Genomic DNA, 19,906 nt, shown 5'->3' with positions numbered 1-19,906 from the left:
GGCATACGGTATGCAGGACAAATTTATTTCACAACTTCAGACAGTGCATTCAAAGAACATTCACTGCTTCACTTTTTCCATATTTTGTTATTTTACAGCCTTATTCCAAAACTGATGCCTAATACCTGCTGATGCTAAAGTGAAAAAATAACATGTTTTGTAAATCTATTAAAAAGGAATAATGAAAGCAACTATTTAAAACCTTTTTTGAGGGATATTTTCTACCATTAGCCTCTGCAGATGCTCTCAAGCTCAGTCAGCATGGATGAGAACCTTGGTAGATGACCAATTCTAGATCTTTGACAGATATTCAGAAACAGAATCAGCTTTGTTTGCCAAGTTTGTGTACACAAAAAAGGAATTTCCACTTGCTCTCAGTGAGGACATTTTTTTCCCCATAAAGATATGCAAGATAATGTAAGATATTCAAGATTCACAGACTGCTCCTGAAGCCACTTCTTCACCATCTTCATATTGGAAGATTAACTTTTACTTTAGTTTGAGATTTTCAGATTTTCTTAATGAATCTCTCTGTATTTAGCTGCTGTCAATTTATCCTCTGTGTGGACCAGTTGTCCAATTCCTGCTGCAGAAGAACATCCCTACAGCATAATGCTCATATAAACAGATAACCCTGGCCATTTCATACAGTTTTCTATAGTTGTAGTACCTTGGAGTGCCAGGAGAGGGCGCATCACTAAAAGGGTTAGGACCAGCAAGGGGCAAAACGGCAGAATAAACCCTGCAGCCAAGCGATGCAGCCGTTTTATACATCTGCCTCCTTCTTTCCGTTATTCAGATTCAGGATAACTATTCCAACCCCTTCTCCGGCCAGAGAGGGGCAACACCACCACCATGTTTTACAGTAGGGATGGTGTTAGTAAGGTGCCTGTTTTTCTCCAGACATGGTAAAAAAGGTGCCTCAGAGAAATTTTGTTGGAGGATGGCCAAGGCACGTAGTGGACCAGGAGAACCAATGAAGAACCCGTCAGGACTGAGAGGTTGGGGTGGAGACTTGAACCCACGGATGAGCTTGAAAGACTTAATCCTACAGAGGAGCACTGGAAGCTTGGAACCACGAAGGAGTCCTGGAGAATGGCATGGAACTGTCGGCGAGGCTCTGGAGCTGTAGATGGAGGCGGTTCCACCTGGACCCCCTTGTTTTGAAGTCTTGGACCAGGAACAGGAGGCGGTTCGTCTAGGAGCTGGTTCAGCTGCACTCTGGGACATGGAGCAGCGTGCTCAGCTGCACTCTGGGACATGGAGCAGCGTGCTCAGCTGCACTCTGGGACATGGAGCAGCGTGCTCAGCTGCACTCTGGGACATGGAGCAGCGTGCTCGGCTGCACTCTGCACAGTGGGAGTAAAAAAAAACTGTTGAGTTTGAATATATAATAATGAAACTGATAGACTTACAGGCAGAGGCGGGACATGGAGCAAGGTAGTAAACAGGCTTGGGATGACAAACAGCATGATCGCTTGGAGACCAACAAAAACCAGAGAGTATAAATATGGATGCAGAGCGGAGGAAAAAAACTGTGATCTAGCAGAGCCAATCTGTTGGAATGTGGTGCAGCTGATGGCAGTAAAATGCAAATCAACTGAGGCTAATTAACACAGATGAACAGGGGGATGGAGAAGTACAGGGAGGTAACTTAAATATCTAAACACAAGAATGACCCATAAACTTAATCTAATAACAGCGACTAAACAGGGAAGTACAGAGTAACAGACAAGCAACTCAAAACACAAATACCTAATACAGGAGGATCATGACAAAAACGTATTTTTATAGCACCGTTCAAAATATTAATAATGCTTTACAATCAACATTAAAACAAGACATTTTAAACAAAAACAGATTTCTAAGGAAATGTTTTTATGGGCTTCTAAAGGAAGCCACAGAGTCCACTAATCTCAGTGCTCAAGTTTCAGTCTTGGAGCCAGTGAAGAAAAGGCTTTTTCTCCTTTTGTCTTCATTTTAGTATGTAAGACTATCAGCAGGCCTTCATTACATGACCTCAGGGGCAAACGTGGGACATATGGATGCAATAGTCCTCTGATATAACCCGGTGGCAGAATAAGAATCTTAAAGTGCACTCTAAAATACATCAGGAGTAGTTTAGTTGCCTTAACAGCTGAGTCAGGTTTTGGATAGACATGTGGAGACATGTCTATCAATAATCCAGTCAATAATCCAGCAATTTCAATAAAACATGATGAAACAAATGCATGAATTATCATTTCCAGTTTAGAAAAACAAGACAATGGCAATATTTCTCAAATTATACAAGCAGGATCTAACAAGAGACTTGAACAATAATTTATCTGGTGCAAAGATAAGAATTTCAGTTTTTTCTTCATTTAATTGAAGAAATGCACAGATATGAAAAGTTAGGAAAAAATCGTTAATCCAATAAGATGGACGTTATTAATGTCAGTCCAGTTTTACTTCTGCGACTGAGACATTATGTTAAAAAATGACTAACATCGGCCAATACCAATGTTAATGTGGATATATTCCCTATATCTTGACTAAAGTTAAACTTTCTTAGCCATTTGGTTTGAAACACCCAAACCCAGTTCTGCTGACCTTGGCAGATCTTGGTGATCCTGGTTTTGTTGTTGGGAACATGGGTGTTATACTTGATAGCTTTTAAGTTGGATAAACATATTGTGAGATCAAGTTATTTTTCAACTAAGACTTAATTCCGAGGTGAGGACATATTTACCTGCTAAAGATCTGGAAAAGAAAATTATTTAGAGTTGCAGGTAAATGCAGTTAAAATATAAGTTTATGTAAAAAGTTTAAAGTTGGAGAGTTTAAAGCTGGAGAGCATAACTCCCATGTACCCTCAATCCCCCTGCAGATGGTGTAGATCTGGTCCAGTGTTCCATGGCCAGGACGAAAACCATACTGCTCCTCCCGACGGCGAGGTTCATCTGTAGGCCAGCATCTCCTCTCCAACACCCTGGCATAGGTCTTACCAGGGAGGTTGAGGAGTGTGATCCCCCTGTAGTTGGAAGACACCCATCGATTCTCCTTCTTGTGCAAGTGGACCACCACCTTGGTCTGCCAGTCCAGAGGCACTGTCCCAGACTGCCACGCAATGTTGAAGAGGCCTGTCAGCCACGACAGTCCTACAACATCCAGAGACTTCAGGTACTCAGGGTGGATCTCATTCACCCTTGAAGCCTTGCCACCGCAGAGCTTTTGACCACCTCGGTGACTTCAGCCTGGGTGATGAACGAGTCCAACTCTGAGTCCCCAGTCTCTGCTTCCACCAGGAAAGGCATTGATGGAGATCATCAAAGTACTCCTTCCACCACCCGATAATGTCCCCCCATTGAAGTCAGACCCTCTTTGAACTGACACCTTGACGTGGTGGGGGATTTTAGTGCTCGTATTATCCTAGAGGCTCTGTTGTGTGTAACCCATGGCAAACAGGCTCTGGGTGACCGATCAGGCAAAGAGCGGTTCAGAAGCCTTAATCAGGACTACTACAACAAGGCATGCATCGTTGCCCGGTACTGCGGAGCCTACGGTCCCATCCTGGAGCTAGGCCTGGGATCAGGACTCGTTTGTGGGCACCTGGTCACCAGGTTACTCCTCGCGGGACCTGGCTGAGCCAAGCCCAAATGAGAGAAGCGAGGCCATCCCCTGTGGGCCCACCACCTGCAGAGGGAACCATGAGGGACCGGTGCTAAGAGGATCCGGCAGGGGTCGATGGTGGACAACTCGATGACCTGATCTCCAGATACTTAAAATGGCACAGTGATTTAATCAGGATATATTCTGGCCTTTGAGTAGGCCATTGCATACCTTGATTCATTTCTCATTTCAGCCATTTTGTTACAGATTTGGTGCTCTGTTTGGGATCCTTGTCCTGTCGATCACCCTGTTTGAGCCAAGCTTCAGCTTTTTGAAAGATGGCCTCACATTTGAGTGTAAAATACTTTGATGTACAGAGGAATGGATGCATTGCATAATGCCCATGTTATAAAATGAGCCTAAACCAACAGGCCCCCACCACTATGCTTGTCAGTTGTTGAGAGCACATTGTTCCAGAAGGCATGTGGTTACATTGTTTATAATAAATTAATCACATTTAATTAATCACTTTTTTGACAGGACGCATTATCATGCCAATTCTTCCAAACAAGTCATACTTGTTCAGTGTTCTAGCTGTGCGGTTATAGACGTCAGCTCTTACTGTGCCACATAAATCACATAGAGTCTGGAATTAGGATCTTTACTATTTCTATGAGCATTACACAATGTGACTGGAGTGAGATTTTTAGGATGTCCACTCTTAAAGACACTGGTACATTTCTTAAATATTCCATCTTATGAATAATCTTTCTCTCTACAGAATTATGAATTTACCAAATTGTTTGGCTTAATAACATTACCCACATTAATGGGAAGCAACAATTGCTTCTTTAAGTTCATTGCTGATCTCTTTCTACTTTGGCATCAGAATCAGAATCAGAAAAGCTTTATTGCCAAGTACGTTTTTGGACATACAAGGAATTTGTTTTGGCGTAGTCGGTGCAATACAGTACAAATTAAACAGTATAAACATATCTACAATATAATATAAATATATGTGCACAGTTTTAAGTGAGTGAGAGTAAGTATAGAGCAGTATAAGATGCAAGAGCAATACAACAGTGGGCACAAAACAAAACAAAGCGCACCAACACGCCGAGGCGACCATCTGCGGCGCCATCTTGGATCTTGAACATTGTGTTATATGCACACTAACAAACTGTCCTTTTTATAGAACAGCTGATTCTTTTCACACTTTAAATTTACTGTTTTTTTTTAGTGAGGACAAGCATTAAGTAGAACAAATGCCCTGCAGTTTATATTTTCACCTAAACTAATTTGCAGCATCTGTCCCTCGTTGGGGTTTTGGTTTCATAAAACAAAATAATGAAATACAAAATTTTAAATTCAAATGCAAACAATAAAACACATTATTAAGACTAAACAGTACAGAACAAAGTTATGAAACACAATGCCATTAAGTTTAGTAAGAAATGCTGGCAATCATTTAAGAATACAAATGTGGACCTTCTTTTAAACAATAATGAACGCTGAATATGGCAAGAACTAAAGAACATAAATAAACAACAAGGAAATGATGAGAACACAAACGCACAGAAAAACCAAAACCTAACTCCCCAGGGTCATGATATTAGCAGTTTCTGTGTTGATGTACAGCATTTTGTTCTGTAAATACATTAAAGTACTAGTGAACTGAATCATTACATGTGTCAAAAAGTGAGGGCGATCCTCAAAGCCTTTTAAACTTAGGAAGTTATGTGTGAATAAGGGGGCTCTGTCAGAAATGTACAGAATCAGAATCAGCTTTATTGCCAAGTTCGAACATACAAACAAGGAATTTGACTCCGGTAAGGTAGGAGGTTGGTTGTTTTGTGGGAAGAACTTGTTCCTGAATGGGATGTGGAGTAGATGGTTTGAGGCGTGAACGGCTTCCTGTCATGTCTGCAGTAGAAGCCATTCAGACGGTTGGCCAGGCGAGGATTCTGTTCAGGACGGGTGGGGGGGGGGGCTCCTATAGGTAGACAGGTTTCTCAGACAGCTGAAGTGTCACCAGTAGAAAGGCTGTTTTTCAGCTTCTCTTGGCTGCTTTGATCTCTTTTGTTAGTCTGTTCCTGGCCTACCTGTACCACGCCCAATCTCCACTGCTGTGAGCTTCTTCCTTTTCCCTGCGCAGATTCCTGAGGTGTGGAGTAAACCATGGCTTATTGTTCCCAAAGGTGCAGAAGGTCTTGGTCTGCACAAACATGTCCTCACAGAAACTGATGTATGATGTCACCACATCAGTTAGTTGGTTTAAGTCAGTGGCTGAGGTTTCAAAAACAGTCCAGTCTGTGCATTCAAAGCAGGTCTGTAGCATCTGCTTTGATTCCTCAGTCCACTTCTTAACAGTGTGAACCTTGGGTCTGGAAGCTCTTAGTCTCTGTCTGTAGGTTGGGATGAGGTGGATTAGATAATGATCTGAAAAACCCAGAGCAGCCCTGGTAACAGCATGATATGAGTCCTTTAAAGTTGTGTAACAATGGTCCAGTGTGTTTTGGTCTCTGATGGGACACTTAATATGCTGTCTGTATTTGGGGAGTTCATTGGAGAGGTTTGCTCTGTTAAAATCTCCTAGTATTATGATGAAAGAGTCCGTGTATTTTTTCTCCAGTTCTGTAATCAGCTCAGCGAGATGTTTTTCAGCGGCAGAATGCAGCCATGCGGTGGAAAATATGAGCCAATTATTATAAACGAGGAAAACTCTCTCGGAAAATAAAACGGTTTACATTTTATGGAAAATGTCTCCACATCAGGACTACATGTTTTCCCAGCACTTTTACGTCTCTGCACCAACCTTCATTTATATAAAAGCAGATTCCGCCTCCTCGCCTCTTCCCCGATAGCTCCGCGCTGCGATCCGCTCTGAGCAGCAGGAAGTCCGGCATCAGCAGTGCGCGGTCCGGGATGTTTTCACTCAGCCATGTCTCAGTGAAGCAGAGAACCGCTGATCCGCGGAGGTCCGTGTTTTTACCGGTGAGGAGAAGCAGCTTGTCCATCTTGTTGCTTAGAGAGCGGACATTTGCCAGATGGATTGAAGGCAGTGGTGTGTGAAGTCCTCTTTTGCGAAGTTTTACCAGCGCGCCAGCATGCTTCACTCTCCGACGTCTCCGTCCGCGCAGAATCCCATAGAGTGCCGCAGCTCCGCTTGCCAGAATCCAGTGAACCTCGGATTGATGAAAGATGGTGAAAAAATCCCTAGAGAGGACTCTCTGATGTTGAGAGGTTCCTCTCTACTGAATGAGACCACAGTACTGTGGCTCGAAAAACATATAAACACGCAAAATACACAAAAACAGAGAGAGCGAAGCTCCGAGGCATGGCGCCGACGATGGTCGCATTTTGTGTACTATCTACACAAAATGCTAATTTATATAGTGTCGATAGTACTTTAAATAATCAAACACAAATAAAATGGGAACAAGATTTGGGCCAGCAAATTCATCCATTAGATTGGAAACAAATATGATCACTTATCTTTTGACATTTTAGGGGAAGCTGAGCTTCCCTTGCAGTCTTAGAGCAATCACCACTGATTTTGATGATAGAAATGATGGAACAGGACCGGATAAGCTTTAAAGGTCCTTAAAATACATGGCAAGATACTGTTCAGATTGGTCCGAGAGCAAGATTTCCTGCCTGTTAGGAGGGGTAGGTTTTTTGATTGGAAGGCCTCAGCGGACCCTGGGTCCCCTCTAGTGAACGAGTTTGTGGGTGTGAAGGACAATGGTGTTTGTCCACAATGGGTGAGCAATGAGCGATGTGGCTGGAGGAGGCCTGTGGGCGAGCTGTAGGGTAGCTGAATTTGGCGTAATTAGCAAATAGTTAAATTTACCTAGTCTAAAATAGTTAAAATAATGTGCGCATAGGGACCTTATATAGGACCCTAATTAATTAGCTGAACCTAAAACTGAAGCTCTACAGCAATCATCTTAGGTTGCTTAATTTCTGTAAATAATTTGACTTCTTTATTATTCCCTATATTCATTCTCATTTTATTTTATTTATCCACTTTAAGAATACCACATATATTCTACTATATATTTTATATTGCAGGCTAATATTGTATACATATAAAAGAAAATTCTCTCTTTGCTGATAATAAGTTTTCACTTATTAAAGGGATATTATGTGGAAGAGAAAAAAGTTAATTCCCAAAATAATAGCATACAATCCCAGTTCAAGAACTGACATACAGTACAGAGTGCGTTTGTTTCTGAAATGTGTTTCTGAGTTGTGTTTGTGATTAATGGTCCCCCCGTGTTCTTCTCTGAGAGGGAACAGTTTATCAATTTCTCATTTTATTTAAGAATATTTTTTGCTACTGCCCTCTCCAACAGTAATTAGAAGGGTTGACTTATTAAAGGGACTTCTCAGATTAGGGATTGAAATAATTAACCCAACACATTTAGTGTGAAATAAATATAATAATAATTTAATCTGGAGTTACACAATGTCAGTTTTTCTTAATGCTGTCTGCAGCATTAATATCAAAAATCTTGACTTGTATGTACATTTCACAGTTATATCATTCATCATAAAAATAAGAAATATAGCAGAGTTAATTAACCTCTGAATGTGTTGTTTCTATAACATGGTTTCAATGGTTTGCTTTATATCTCGATGCTTTAACTGTAATTGTCTGTGTTTCAGGCCCGCTTTGACATCTCGATCTCATCTTGTGATCCAGTTCTTTGAAACAGCTTTATAATTTTCTTGTCATGAAGGCTCTTCCATAAATTCTTCTCCAGAATATAGTCATGGTTGGCGTACAAAACTATGTTGGTTTTGTCGTACTTCTCAGCATAGTAGTTGGAGTATTTTCTGTAGTCTTCTGTCATGAATCCATATGCACTCACCTGAAGATGATAGATATGGGAAAGAGGAACGTGGAGAAAAGATTAAGGAATAGGAATTAAAATATTTTGTAAGTGAAAAATAAAACCAAACAAATGGCATTAAGTAAAAGTTGTATTCATATGTAGAGTTAACATGAGTATAATTTATCTTTGTAACACATGCTGTCTTGTATTTATGTAAATAATTTTATTATAGATCGAGAAAAATGATCTGATTGGCCCGTATACTTTTGTAGTTTCTGTGTATCTACATTTTAATGCACCAAAACCATGGTATGTATGAGGTATCATAAAAGAGAGGTGTTTGACAAATCCGTATATGGTTTGTTCTTTGGTTTTACAGTTTCAAATTAATACGAGAAAAAACAAATAATCAGACATTTTTCATGTTTTTAAAATTAAATAAGAAAAATGAAGAATTAGAAATTAGAAGAAGTCTGTGTTTTTCTAATTTTAATGGTTAAAAGAAAGACATGTTTTTTATATTTTATTATTTCACCATTTTGGCAGAGCCATATACTGGCAAATTATCCGTTCCCCTGGTCACACAGCACCAATGTTGCACCATGGGTGATGTATTTCACTATGTAGTTTTTCCACAGAGTTTTTTAGGTTTCGGTATGAGTCCTGTGAGGTTAGGGTTAGTGGATAGCAGACTGGTGAGGAGAATCTGCTTGTGTGAGGCAAGCACTCACCCATTGCTCACATTGTTCAGCTTCAACCACGAAAATCATGACAAACACGGTCTATTTTGCGGGCTACTTTGTGCTTATTATACTACATTTCTATATTTTTGAGTATTCTGTATCTGCAACCCTATCATTTCAGGTGCAGTGTGACCTGATAACCTGTACTTGTCTATTTAATGTATTAGCAATAAAAGTCTGTCTGATACTGTTTGATTCTTTCATTCTTCTTCAAGTTAGATATTCTGATGAAGGAATTTCTTGCATCAGCTTGTGCTACATCTGTATTTTATAAAGGTAGGATATTCTGATGAAGGGTTTTAAGGCATCAATATGTACAAGCTTTATATATAAAACAGGTAAGATATTCTAGTGGTTTTAGAAAAGTTTTCATCATTCAGATAATTTGTTCCAGATAAGGTGCCACCGTAATCCCGTCACTTGAAGAATGTTTTCCGATGAATATATTTAACATCAACACTAACTGTTATGGAGTTCGGCATGTAAATATAACGGAAGCAGTTTTTGAAGGTACACCTTTATTGCTATAAATTAAAACATAAGTCGTATATTTTGAGTTGGATTTAAATCGCTAAAGCAAAAATTCAACATTCTGGATTTTTAATTAGTTCGATATTACATTATTACAGTTAGGTTTCAAAAACGGAAAAACAAAAAAATAACACGGTTATTTTCTTTTTGCCGTTTTGTTTTAAAATGGACCTTACACAGATTTTGACAATCACAACTATGACTATTGTTGAGGTAAAATGATGCTATCACTGATATTCTTGCGGCCTCAACCTCTCCCAGTCCGGATGTCATGAGAAAGAACAGATGAAGAGCAGGAAATTAAGATTAACGCAAGTTTAATTTGGAAGATAATAAGTTCAATGATTTCTAATGCAAAATGAATATACAAAATAACACTAAGAAAGAAATTTACATAAGGCCCTTACGGAGAGAGATCGCAGATTTCAGCAAAGCATGGCTGTCTTTACCCCGATGTCTCTGTTATTACAAGTTCCAGTACATCTTTATACCGTTGACTTCAAAGCTTACTGACTGTGCCTTCCCCTTTTGCCGTCTGGTGATGCAAATCAGCTAAGCTCCCTTGTGGTGTCTATACCATGCCCAAAAGTTGACATTTATTGCTTATTGTCCCTACAGCCAGCTTTTACTGCTTGCAGCTGTTGAGAACTTTCTAACCTCTGTTTCACCCTTGTGCCACCCTGACTCCTGCTGTGATCTGTGATCTCTCCTCAAGGCTCACTCTTGTTAAATCTGAGTTTAATGTTCTCACATGCAAACTAAACTAATAGCATGAAATTACATGATTTTAATTCTCAACACTATGTTTGTTCCAGTGGAACCATAAAGCAAATGACTTCAATAAAAAGATAGTTTTTAACATCTGGAATTTATATGTATGGGTTTGGCAGGTACAGGCAGGCAGCACTTTTAAAAGCCAGTGCAAAATATGACAAAAATGCACTTACTGTGTCACAAGCGTGCAGAGCAGTAAAGATAGCAAATGCCCCATTGGTTGGTCGAACAATTGGCCAGAGTCCTTGGTTAAGATTGCTTGATTTTAAAAACCTGTGCATTAAGGAGAAAGTTGTGTTTAAAGGTATTTTCAAAAGCTTTTTGAATATTTTACTACTAGAGATGCACCAATCAGAATTTTGTGGATGATTTTCAGTCTCCAGTTTTGTACAGGTTTGACCTGCCGACATCAATGTTTGTTGAACTGCTCTAATTAAACTCTATTAAAATAATATCATTGCAATTTTTGTCTGAACTTCCTATTATTAATTACTAACATAAAGAGTAAAGGCTGACAGTTTCAATTGTTTTTAGCAAACTGTATTAGCGGTTAGCACACTTAGTAAATACCGAAAACAAGAGTCTCTGTGTGTATTAAGAGAAAGACAGATTGTAAGTTTAAATGAACAAAACAGAGCAACTTTGCTATACTCTTTTCCGCCTTCCTGTTATCTGCTGAATGTTAGGCTCTCTCACGCTCCTTTGATGTCTTAATAAATCGCAGACTTACAACATGTCCCAGAAACACTGGTTTTGTTGTCTTTTAAATACTTAAATCTTTGTTCTTCCTCTGACGTCATTTTTACAGCTCTCTAATACTGAAAGTAGCCAACAGTGAATCTCCTTCAGTCAGCAGCAGTGTTCACACTGAAGAGTGTTGACTGTGGGAGCTGGTAGCACTTAGTATGGATGGAAGGAAAGAAGATTTTTGAGTTTCCAACTAGCCGGTCATGGGCCAGGGCCGATTGATTTTGGCCACCAGCCAATTTCTCTACTTATTACAGCTGGAGTCCTTATGGCAAAGCTTATTTAAGTAAGGTTTTTCTAGTGAATCTGGACAAAATCTGAACTAATTTTGTTAAAATGGTGACGTATAAGGACAGAAGATTAATCAAACTGGTTCAATTAGTCTGCATTACCCTAATATATAAGATATAAAACATATTTCTCATTTTTCTCAAAAAAAACAATGAAGACGTTTGAATAGGGTCCTCATAAATGACTGACCGGTTTCGTACATATCGCAGAAAGTCCTGGTGCAGAACATAGAAGTGGTTCTCACTGAATTGTCCTGAATAGTAGGTTCTGGGGCTGAAAGGTGAAAGCACAAAGACAACATGGTGAGAAAAATCAACAAGTTTAGGGAGGTAGCTGTTTTCTTGTAGATATTTCCTGACTTATGTATATGAACACATGTCTGAGGAGCAAAACCCATTCAAGAGTGTTGGGAGAGATTCACAAGAGGAGGAGTCAGTTTTTGAAGAGCCGACACGCAGACGTGTCCAGGACATGGGCTGCAACTTCCTTGTACTGAGCCACTCCTGAGCCTCAGACAAAATCAGGTACATCTTATCTGAGCTAATCAGAAACATTTATTGAGTTACTCTGTGGTAAATAAATCCTCTTGAAAGTAATTTTTGCATTTCATTTGGAAATTAGGCTATAGGAGTCTGGAGGAAAAGAGAAGATTCACAGAATCTTAGTTGTTTTCACAATCAGGGATGATTTGGAACGTGATGTCAGAAGTCAGCCGAGCTTTCTGTCAGGAAGTTTTAGACTCTAAAGACAATCTATGGCATATTGTCAAGAAGAAGATGAGCCAGAACCAGCGAGAAGACTGTTATTAAAGCAACTTGCTGCAAGCCATTATCATCAGAATCAGAAGTAATAAAACCTTGAACTTCACTCTTTGTGTAATAAATCCCTTTCAGAATTGAATCAGTGAAGTCAGCTGACCTTTTCAACTACATTCTAATTTATAGACATATTTGTGTTAACAGTATCTTTTTCTTTATCTGCATCCCCTACAAATAAAGAATACATGTAAAATGAGATTATATTTACTCCTTTTTAGATGCCTTTTCCCCTTTAAAAAGAGCGTTGAGCCACAGGTAATCCCTCATCCCCTCAGGAATCATGACGTACTTTATACCCTGTAAAGATCAGAACAATAATAACAGGGATTTTATTGATTCATGGACATAATAAATTATACAGCATGCTTACATTGTAGCTTCAGTACCTCATCGTGAGGAGCGGATTTGTATCCGTACTTCTTGAATAAATAAAGCGAAGCAGTTATTGAGTAAGATGTGTGAACATACACCGATGTCCTGTTACCCACGTCTTCCTCATACCCTTCGATCACCGCACCATTCATCCTGTCACAAAAACACGTCAGAGTTTTCAGGTGTTTCTTATTGGTTACATTTAACATAAAAAAATTATTTGCAAGGTATTTCAAAGCTTAAGGTTACTAATTGCTTAAAGTGAAATGGCAATGAACACAAATTTGAACTGACACTTGCAAACAAGTTGTGCACATTATTATTCAGTTGTTTAACTTCCAAACATTGTCAGAACTTCCAAACATTTTACACTTTGGTCCTACATTACAACGGTGGCAGAACTTTAAGTAATACAAATTGTTCTCAGAATATAACTGGGGGTTAAGAAAAATCTGTCAGCGAAGATGCAGCTATGTTTAAAACTATTAGTAGAATTTTATACCACATTTTTATGAAACAGTAAAGAATGAAAAAAAATCTAGGAATAACACTACAAGCAACTTTCACTTACAAATAATTAAACTAAATCAAATGAGGATCCAGGAAAGGACCAAGATATTTTACTTGTAAGACTTGTTTCATAGTTTACCCATTAATCTCTCTCTCTCTCTCTCTCTCTCTCTCTATATATATATATATATATATATATATATATATATATACAGTACAGATCAAATGTTTGGACACACCTTCTCATTCAAAGAGTTTTCTTTATTTTCATGACTATGAATATTGTAGCTTCACACTGAAGGCATCAAAACTATGAATTAACACATATGGAATCATATATTGAACAAAAAAGTGTGAAACAACTGAATAAATGTCTTATATTCTAGGTTCTTCACCTTTTGCTTTTATTACTTCTACGCACACTCTTGGCATTCTGTTGACGAGCTTCAAGAGGTAGTCACCTGAAATGGTTTTCACTTCACAGGTGTGCCCTGTCAGGTTTAATAAGTGGGATTTCAAGCCTTATTAATGGGGTTGGGACCATCAGTTGTGTTGTGCAGGAGGTGGATACAGTACACAGCTGATAGTCCTACTGAATAGACTGTTAGAATTTGTATTATGACAAGAAAAAAGTGGCTAAGTAAAGAAAAACGAGTGGCCATCATTACTTTAAGAAATGAAGGTCAGTCAGTCCGAACAATTGGGAAAACCTTGAAAGTGTCCCCAAGTGCAGTCGCAAAAACCATCAAGCGCTACAAAGAAACTGGCTCACATGAGGACCACCCCAGGAAAGGAAGACCAAGAGTCACCTCTGCTGCAGACGATAAGTTCATCTGAGTCACCAGCCTCAGAAATCGCAGGTTAACAGCAGCTCAGATTAGAGAACAGGTCAATGCCACACAGAGTTCTAGCAGCAGACACATCTCTAGAACAACTGTTAAGAGGAGACTGTGTAAATCAGGCCTTCATGGTAAAATAGCTGCTAGGAAACCACTGCTGAGGACAGGCAACAAGCAGAAGAGACTTGTTTGGGCCAAAGAACACAAGGAATGGACATTAGACCAGTGGAAATCTGTGCTTTGGTCTGATGAGTCCAAGTTTGAGATCTTTGGTTCCAACCACCGTGTCTTTGTGCAGCACAGAAGAGGTGAACAGATGGACTCTATATGCCTGGTTCCCACCGTGAAGCATGGAGGAGGAGGTGTGATGGTGTGGGGGGCGCTTTGCTGGTGACACTGTTGGGGATTTATTCAAAATTGAAGGCATACTGAACCAGCATGGCTACCACAGCATCTTGCAGCGGCATGCTATTCCATCCGGTTTGCGTTTAGTTGGACCATCATTTATTTTTCAACAGGACAATGACCCCAAACACACCTCTAGGCTGTGTAAGGGCTATTTGACCAAGAAGGAGAGTGATGGGGTGCTGCGCCAGATGACCTGGCCTCCACAGTCACCGGACCTGAACCCAATTGAGATGGTTTGGGGTGAGCTGGACCGCAGAGTGAAGGCAAAAGGGCCAACAAGTGCTAAGCATCTCTAGGATCTCCTTCAAGACTGTTGGAAAACCATTTCAGGTAACGACCTCTTGAAGCTCATCAACAGAATGCCAAGAGTGTGCGGAGCAGTAATCAAAGCAAAAGGTGGCTACTTTGAAGAACCTAGAATATAAGACATATTTTCAGTTGTTTCACACTTTTTTGTTCAGTATATAATTCCACATGTGTTAATTCATAGTTTTGATGCCTTCAGTGTGAAGCTACAATATTCATAGTCATGAAAATAAAGAAAACTCTTTGAATGAGGTGTGTCCAAACCTTTGGTCTGTACTTTATATACATATATATATGTATATATGCATATAGATCAAGTAGCAACTAGATCTTCAGCATTAATGTTAATTTTCAAAGCACAATCAGTCGTCCTACATTAATCATTGTTAGACTGATCATCTATAAATTATCTCTACAAACCAATGATATAGTTAGATTCAGATATAATTACATTATACATTCCAGTTCAATCAACATTATAAAACAATAAAGTCTAATTCAGAAGTTTATTTACAAAGTTACTGTTTTTATTGTTCATGTACCATAATACTTAAATACTATTGCTTCTTACATCTAGTGTGCTTCCTCTAACTTCTGTTTTAAAAACCTTCCAGGAACTAAAAACAAACAACATTAAGCCTTCCCTTAGTAACAGCATCCACAACAAAGACTGTTTTTGCATGTGTGACCTATGAGCCTTTATTACAATGGATTAACTGGTCAGAAAAAGATAGGAATTTAAAGTATCTGGGCAACTGGTCTCATGAATGGAGGAGAAACTGAGTATAGTATATTAGGAAACAGAATCATGTGAGTCATGTGAAAAAACAAATGCTGTGGTCACACCCATTTGTTGATTTTCATTTTCCCATCTTTGCTTCCTCATTTTAATAGCAGTTAAATTTAATCAGTCTGCAGTTGAATCTTGTCGCACTCCGTCATGTTGCTTGAGATCTCTTATGGAAGCAAGAACAAAGACGTTCTCACACAAAAATTGTTTATCAATTTGAGTAAACCATAGAGAGGGTTATCCATAAATCACCCACACACAAATATGAGCTTATCTCAGCAGTGCCAGTGCTTTTACTGCAATGTCAGGCCACGGTGACCAACCTAGAAATGTGATTGTTAAAAAAACTTTCAGTCCACTTGTTTAAAATCCTTACTGGACAACCAGCTAAAGCAGCTTATTTGGTCTTTTTATTTCTTACCGAAAGATGTAGTCATGAGAATCAATCTCAGCTCCCATTTTTGAGCCGTTCAAGATGCCTCCAGTTCCAACCACAGCACAGCGTACACAGCCATCCCCACCTGGTTTTGGGAGGAGTGGTTCTTTTGGCTTTGGGATCAGCTTCAATGCAGGTATTACATCTGCAAATAAAAGTAAATATAATTTAGTTTAGTTTGTGGAGAGATGTAGCAAGGATAGATAGATAGATAGATAGATAGATAGATAGATAGATAGATAGATAGATAGATAGATAGATAGATAGATAGATAGATAGATAGATAGATAGATAGATAGATAGATAGATAGATAGATAGATAGATAGATAGATAGATAGATAGATAGATAGATAGATAGATAGATAGATAGATAGATAGATAGATAGATAGATAGATAGATAGATAGATAGATAGATAGATAGATAGATAGATAGATAGATAGATAGATAGATAGATAGATAGATAGATAGATAGATAGATAGATAGATAGATAGATAGATGGATGGATGGATGCATCAACAACCCTTCACAATTTTCAATGTTAGTGTTAATATCGCACTACTCTGGATAAAATATTGCTTTCTGTACAGTGAAGAATGAAATGCACCTATGATCACATATCGTCCACTCATCCATCCATTGTGAGATCCATCATGTATCTTTCCAGCTTCTGCCATTTTTCTAATGCTGCTTAAACAAGGAATCTCTGGTTCCTATCTCTGGTGACTTTCATCTTCTCTTGGAAGGCTGAAGCTTTTCCAAACCATTTAAGGGTTAAAATCTCTATTAAATCCTGAATATTCCAAGTCCTACGAAAAATCTTGTCAAGAGGCCTTTCAAGTTGGCGTTGTTATCAATTACTGTCTTATTATAGCAGGTATTTACATACACAGTATAAAAAGACTTAACTTGTTGACTAGCATCTTTTGATTTTCCTGTGTTATCACATAAGGGAGTAATGTGTTTAAGGGGTTGCCTTAAAATACATACTTCACTTGATCTCCTCTGTATGCCAAAGCTCAGCCCATACAAATTATATCAAAGACAGTTAAATTTACTCTAGTTTATCCATTTTGTTGATGCAAACACGTCCAGGTTCCAGGCGATGACAAGGCCATTTTCTGCAGGAGATGTTACCACAATGGAGTTAAATTCATATTCAAGTACAGATATCCAATTAGCGTAATGGATCGTCAATGTCCACTAATAATCCTACTGTAGTCATACTTTTACCAGGATTCTTATATACCACATAAAAGGGACAGATGTAATAGCTGTGTGTCACCCGCAGCTTCACCATCCCCAGAATATAATAGCTTTACACACATTACAGGCACAGATGCTTTGACTTCAAACTAACCACCGTTTCTAGGATCCTTCTTCCACACATCTTTTAGAAAACACAGAAACGTGTAGCAAATGATGTTTTTATCTTAATGATAGAAACCTAACACTGCATTTCACTCACCCAACAAGCAAACCCCCATGGTGACACAAGGTGATGGCAGCTTCATGCCATCACCTTAGCCATCACTGATTACCATGACAACAAATGTCATAGTAATCAATAAACTGTGAAATAGCCCTTTACTTTTGACCAGTTATGAACCTAATCAGATGCCAACGTCAGCATCCTTATCCATATTTTCAAATCGTGCTTACACAGCAAACCACTGGACCAGTGGCGGATGCTGGTCTTTCAAGGAGGGGAAGCTCAATTTCAAGATCGCTGATTTCGCTGTCAGTCAAAAAGGGATTCAGCCTCAGACAAATCATCCAATCATCATGCAGAAGCTGATCGTCCGGGCCAGCCGAGGCCAGCCCACTGCCCCATAGACCCCCAGAGACGATGGGCGTCTGATGGGCGGAAAAAAGCCCAGCATTTTCGCTTCGCTATTGAACTCACTGTTTGAAGCACTGTGAAGCTGCGGGAATGAGTGAGAGGAAAGCCGCGTCGTTACCAGTGATAAGAAGCTGATTCCGAACAAAAGTTAAGCCCGTTGTAGCGCATATTTAGTCAATGACAAGTACACACAACAGTATATATTTGATCACTTATTTTTTGACATTTTAGGGGAAGCTGAGCTTCCCTGGCAGTCTTAGAGCAATCACCATTGCACTGGACATTTATCCCATTTACTGTATATTTTACCAACTAACCAAAGTATATTTTTTCATGCCGCCCCCTTACGGACGGCCGCCATGGGCAGTGAGCCATATCAGTTACATCCAAAATCACCCCTGGGTGTGAATTGAGGCTAGATTAGGGAAAATGCTGAAGTGAAGGTTTGGATTAGCTACACAAATTAATAGATTAAGAGAAGACAATGCCCTAATAATGATTAAATTTTTTTTTAATTAAGTCTGCATGTGTTTAAGTGAGATGTTTAATATATAGTAATTTAGCAGGACAGTTTAGTTTAGTTCTTTTGACTGATATCTTAAAAAAAACTCAAGAGAAAATGTGGACAAATGGTTTCTTTTACACAAAGAAGATCCGTAATACAATCTAAGCAAATACTTACCCTCATACTTCATTTCCATAAAGCCAAAAGGATTGTTGAAATGTGAAAGCCTGTTCCACTCTCTCATGTTGATGTTGTCTTTGTGCAGAAACATACGTATGTTGGGAAGGAAAGCTTTCTGGAAGTCCTGGTCTTCGGAGTTGTGCAGAGACTGGGCACATGTCTGAACGTGAGACAATACTAGTATTTTTATTTATCCATGAGATAATGCTAGAAAATTAATTTTATCTAAGACAGTTGAACATTTATTTGACTACAGCTACAGATTGGCATAAAGCTCAGCAGTCAACAGCTTGATCAGTTAAAAGCAAACAAAGAGAAAAGTACACAGAGAATGAAGCCACACCAAAATCAAACAAGGGAACATAGGATTAAACAGATCTGTTGACTCCAGTATTGCATTTTATTATTCATTTACTTTTGTGCCTTGCTATACCTACCGCAGGTCTTGGTGGAGCATCCAAGTTATAAATATCCTCAAAACTCCACTGAGGAAGCTTTTTGAAGGAGCTTTTGTGGATAATGGGAATCGGATATTCAGCTGGAGACAATTTAATCTCATTCATTGTAACCAAATCCTTTGTTGATATTGCAGCAGTTGTTTTACTCGATGGGGTCATGTTTCCTTCATTTTGCTGTAATCTTTCAAGTTCATAGAAGCTGTGTCCTCCTCTGAATCTGTTTATTCTTAACATAGCCTTCCATCTGTATCTGAAAATTGATAAAGTAACAACAAAAAAGAAAAAAACATGGTGAAAGAGCACTACACAACACAGAAAAAATGAAGGGGAAAATAATCTTTATAATTGTCTACCAAAAAAATGAAAGCCCTTACCTGATACTTCCTGGTAAATTTCCGTGAGACACCATGAAAAGAATAATGCTGAGTAATGTCACCAAAAAAAAAGAAAACAGTAACATTGTTTGATGTGCCATTCCTGAGCAGAGTAGGTGTGTTAAATGTGGACAAAGATCCAGCTAATGACAAAATGTTTTATAGAGGATGTTTCACAGCGGCTTTTAACAGAGCAGCCACTCAAACACGCCTTGTGGATAAGTCAGACAAGTGCTGCCTGTAAGATCAGGTGTGGAATTTGCCCAAAGTTTGTGAAGCAATGTTAATGTTTTCTTACTCAGCAGCTGACACACAAAAGTAAGAGGGCAAAACAAAGTCATGTTTAGTGAGTCAGCAACAGCGAACCAAAACCCACACATGCGCAGTTGGTAGAAGTGTTGCCTTGCAGCAAGAAGGTCCTGGTTCCTGGGTGTACCACACCTCCTGTCTGATGACAGCTGAAAACAGGGGCCCAGAGCCAAGGTTACCCAGATATAAACAATGGATGTATGGATTGATTGAAAAATGTTCTAATACATCCAAAGGAC

At 39.0% G+C, this 19,906-nt stretch overlaps 1 protein-coding gene and 1 long non-coding RNA gene across 2 annotated transcripts; both read right to left on the bottom strand.

Annotated features, from left to right (window-relative positions):
- Window positions 1–4: 4 nt before the first annotated feature.
- On the bottom strand, window positions 5–4,555 carry LOC124875469. The gene is made up of 2 exons (XR_007040036.1): window positions 1,416–4,555; window positions 5–1,317 (listed from the first exon to the last, which is right to left on the bottom strand). It is a non-coding gene; the product is annotated as an uncharacterized LOC124875469 (long non-coding RNA).
- Window positions 4,556–8,023: 3,468 nt separating this feature from the next.
- LOC124874903 (alpha-N-acetylgalactosaminide alpha-2,6-sialyltransferase 1-like) lies at window positions 8,024–19,561 on the bottom strand. Its single transcript, XM_047376532.1, has 9 exons — window positions 19,359–19,561; window positions 18,964–19,234; window positions 18,524–18,686; window positions 15,983–16,142; window positions 12,723–12,861; window positions 12,545–12,633; window positions 11,708–11,791; window positions 10,654–10,753; window positions 8,024–8,468 (listed from the first exon to the last, which is right to left on the bottom strand). Exons 1-9 carry the CDS (start codon window positions 19,457–19,459, stop codon window positions 8,259–8,261), a joined length of 1,317 nt encoding a protein of 438 aa, XP_047232488.1. The 5' UTR covers window positions 19,460–19,561; the 3' UTR covers window positions 8,024–8,258.
- Between the last annotated feature and the right edge of the window lie 345 nt (window positions 19,562–19,906).

Source organism: Girardinichthys multiradiatus, chromosome 10, assembly GCF_021462225.1.
Source record: "Girardinichthys multiradiatus isolate DD_20200921_A chromosome 10, DD_fGirMul_XY1, whole genome shotgun sequence".
Lineage (NCBI taxonomy): Eukaryota > Metazoa > Chordata > Actinopteri > Cyprinodontiformes > Goodeidae > Girardinichthys > Girardinichthys multiradiatus.
This window is presented reverse-complemented; position numbering and strand designations above follow the sequence as displayed.

Coding starts and splice junctions, on each gene's coding strand:
- LOC124874903 (XM_047376532.1), bottom strand. CDS start 19,459: ATGGCACATCAAACAATGTTACTGTTTTCTTTTTTTTTGGTGACATTA. Junction 18,687..18,963: donor ATGCTCCACCAAGACCTGCG/GTAGGTATAGCA, acceptor TCTCACGTTCAG/ACATGTGCCCAGTCTCTGCA. Junction 10,754..11,707: donor CTGCGATATGTACGAAACCG/GTCAGTCATTTA, acceptor CTTAATGCACAG/GTTTTTAAAATCAAGCAATC.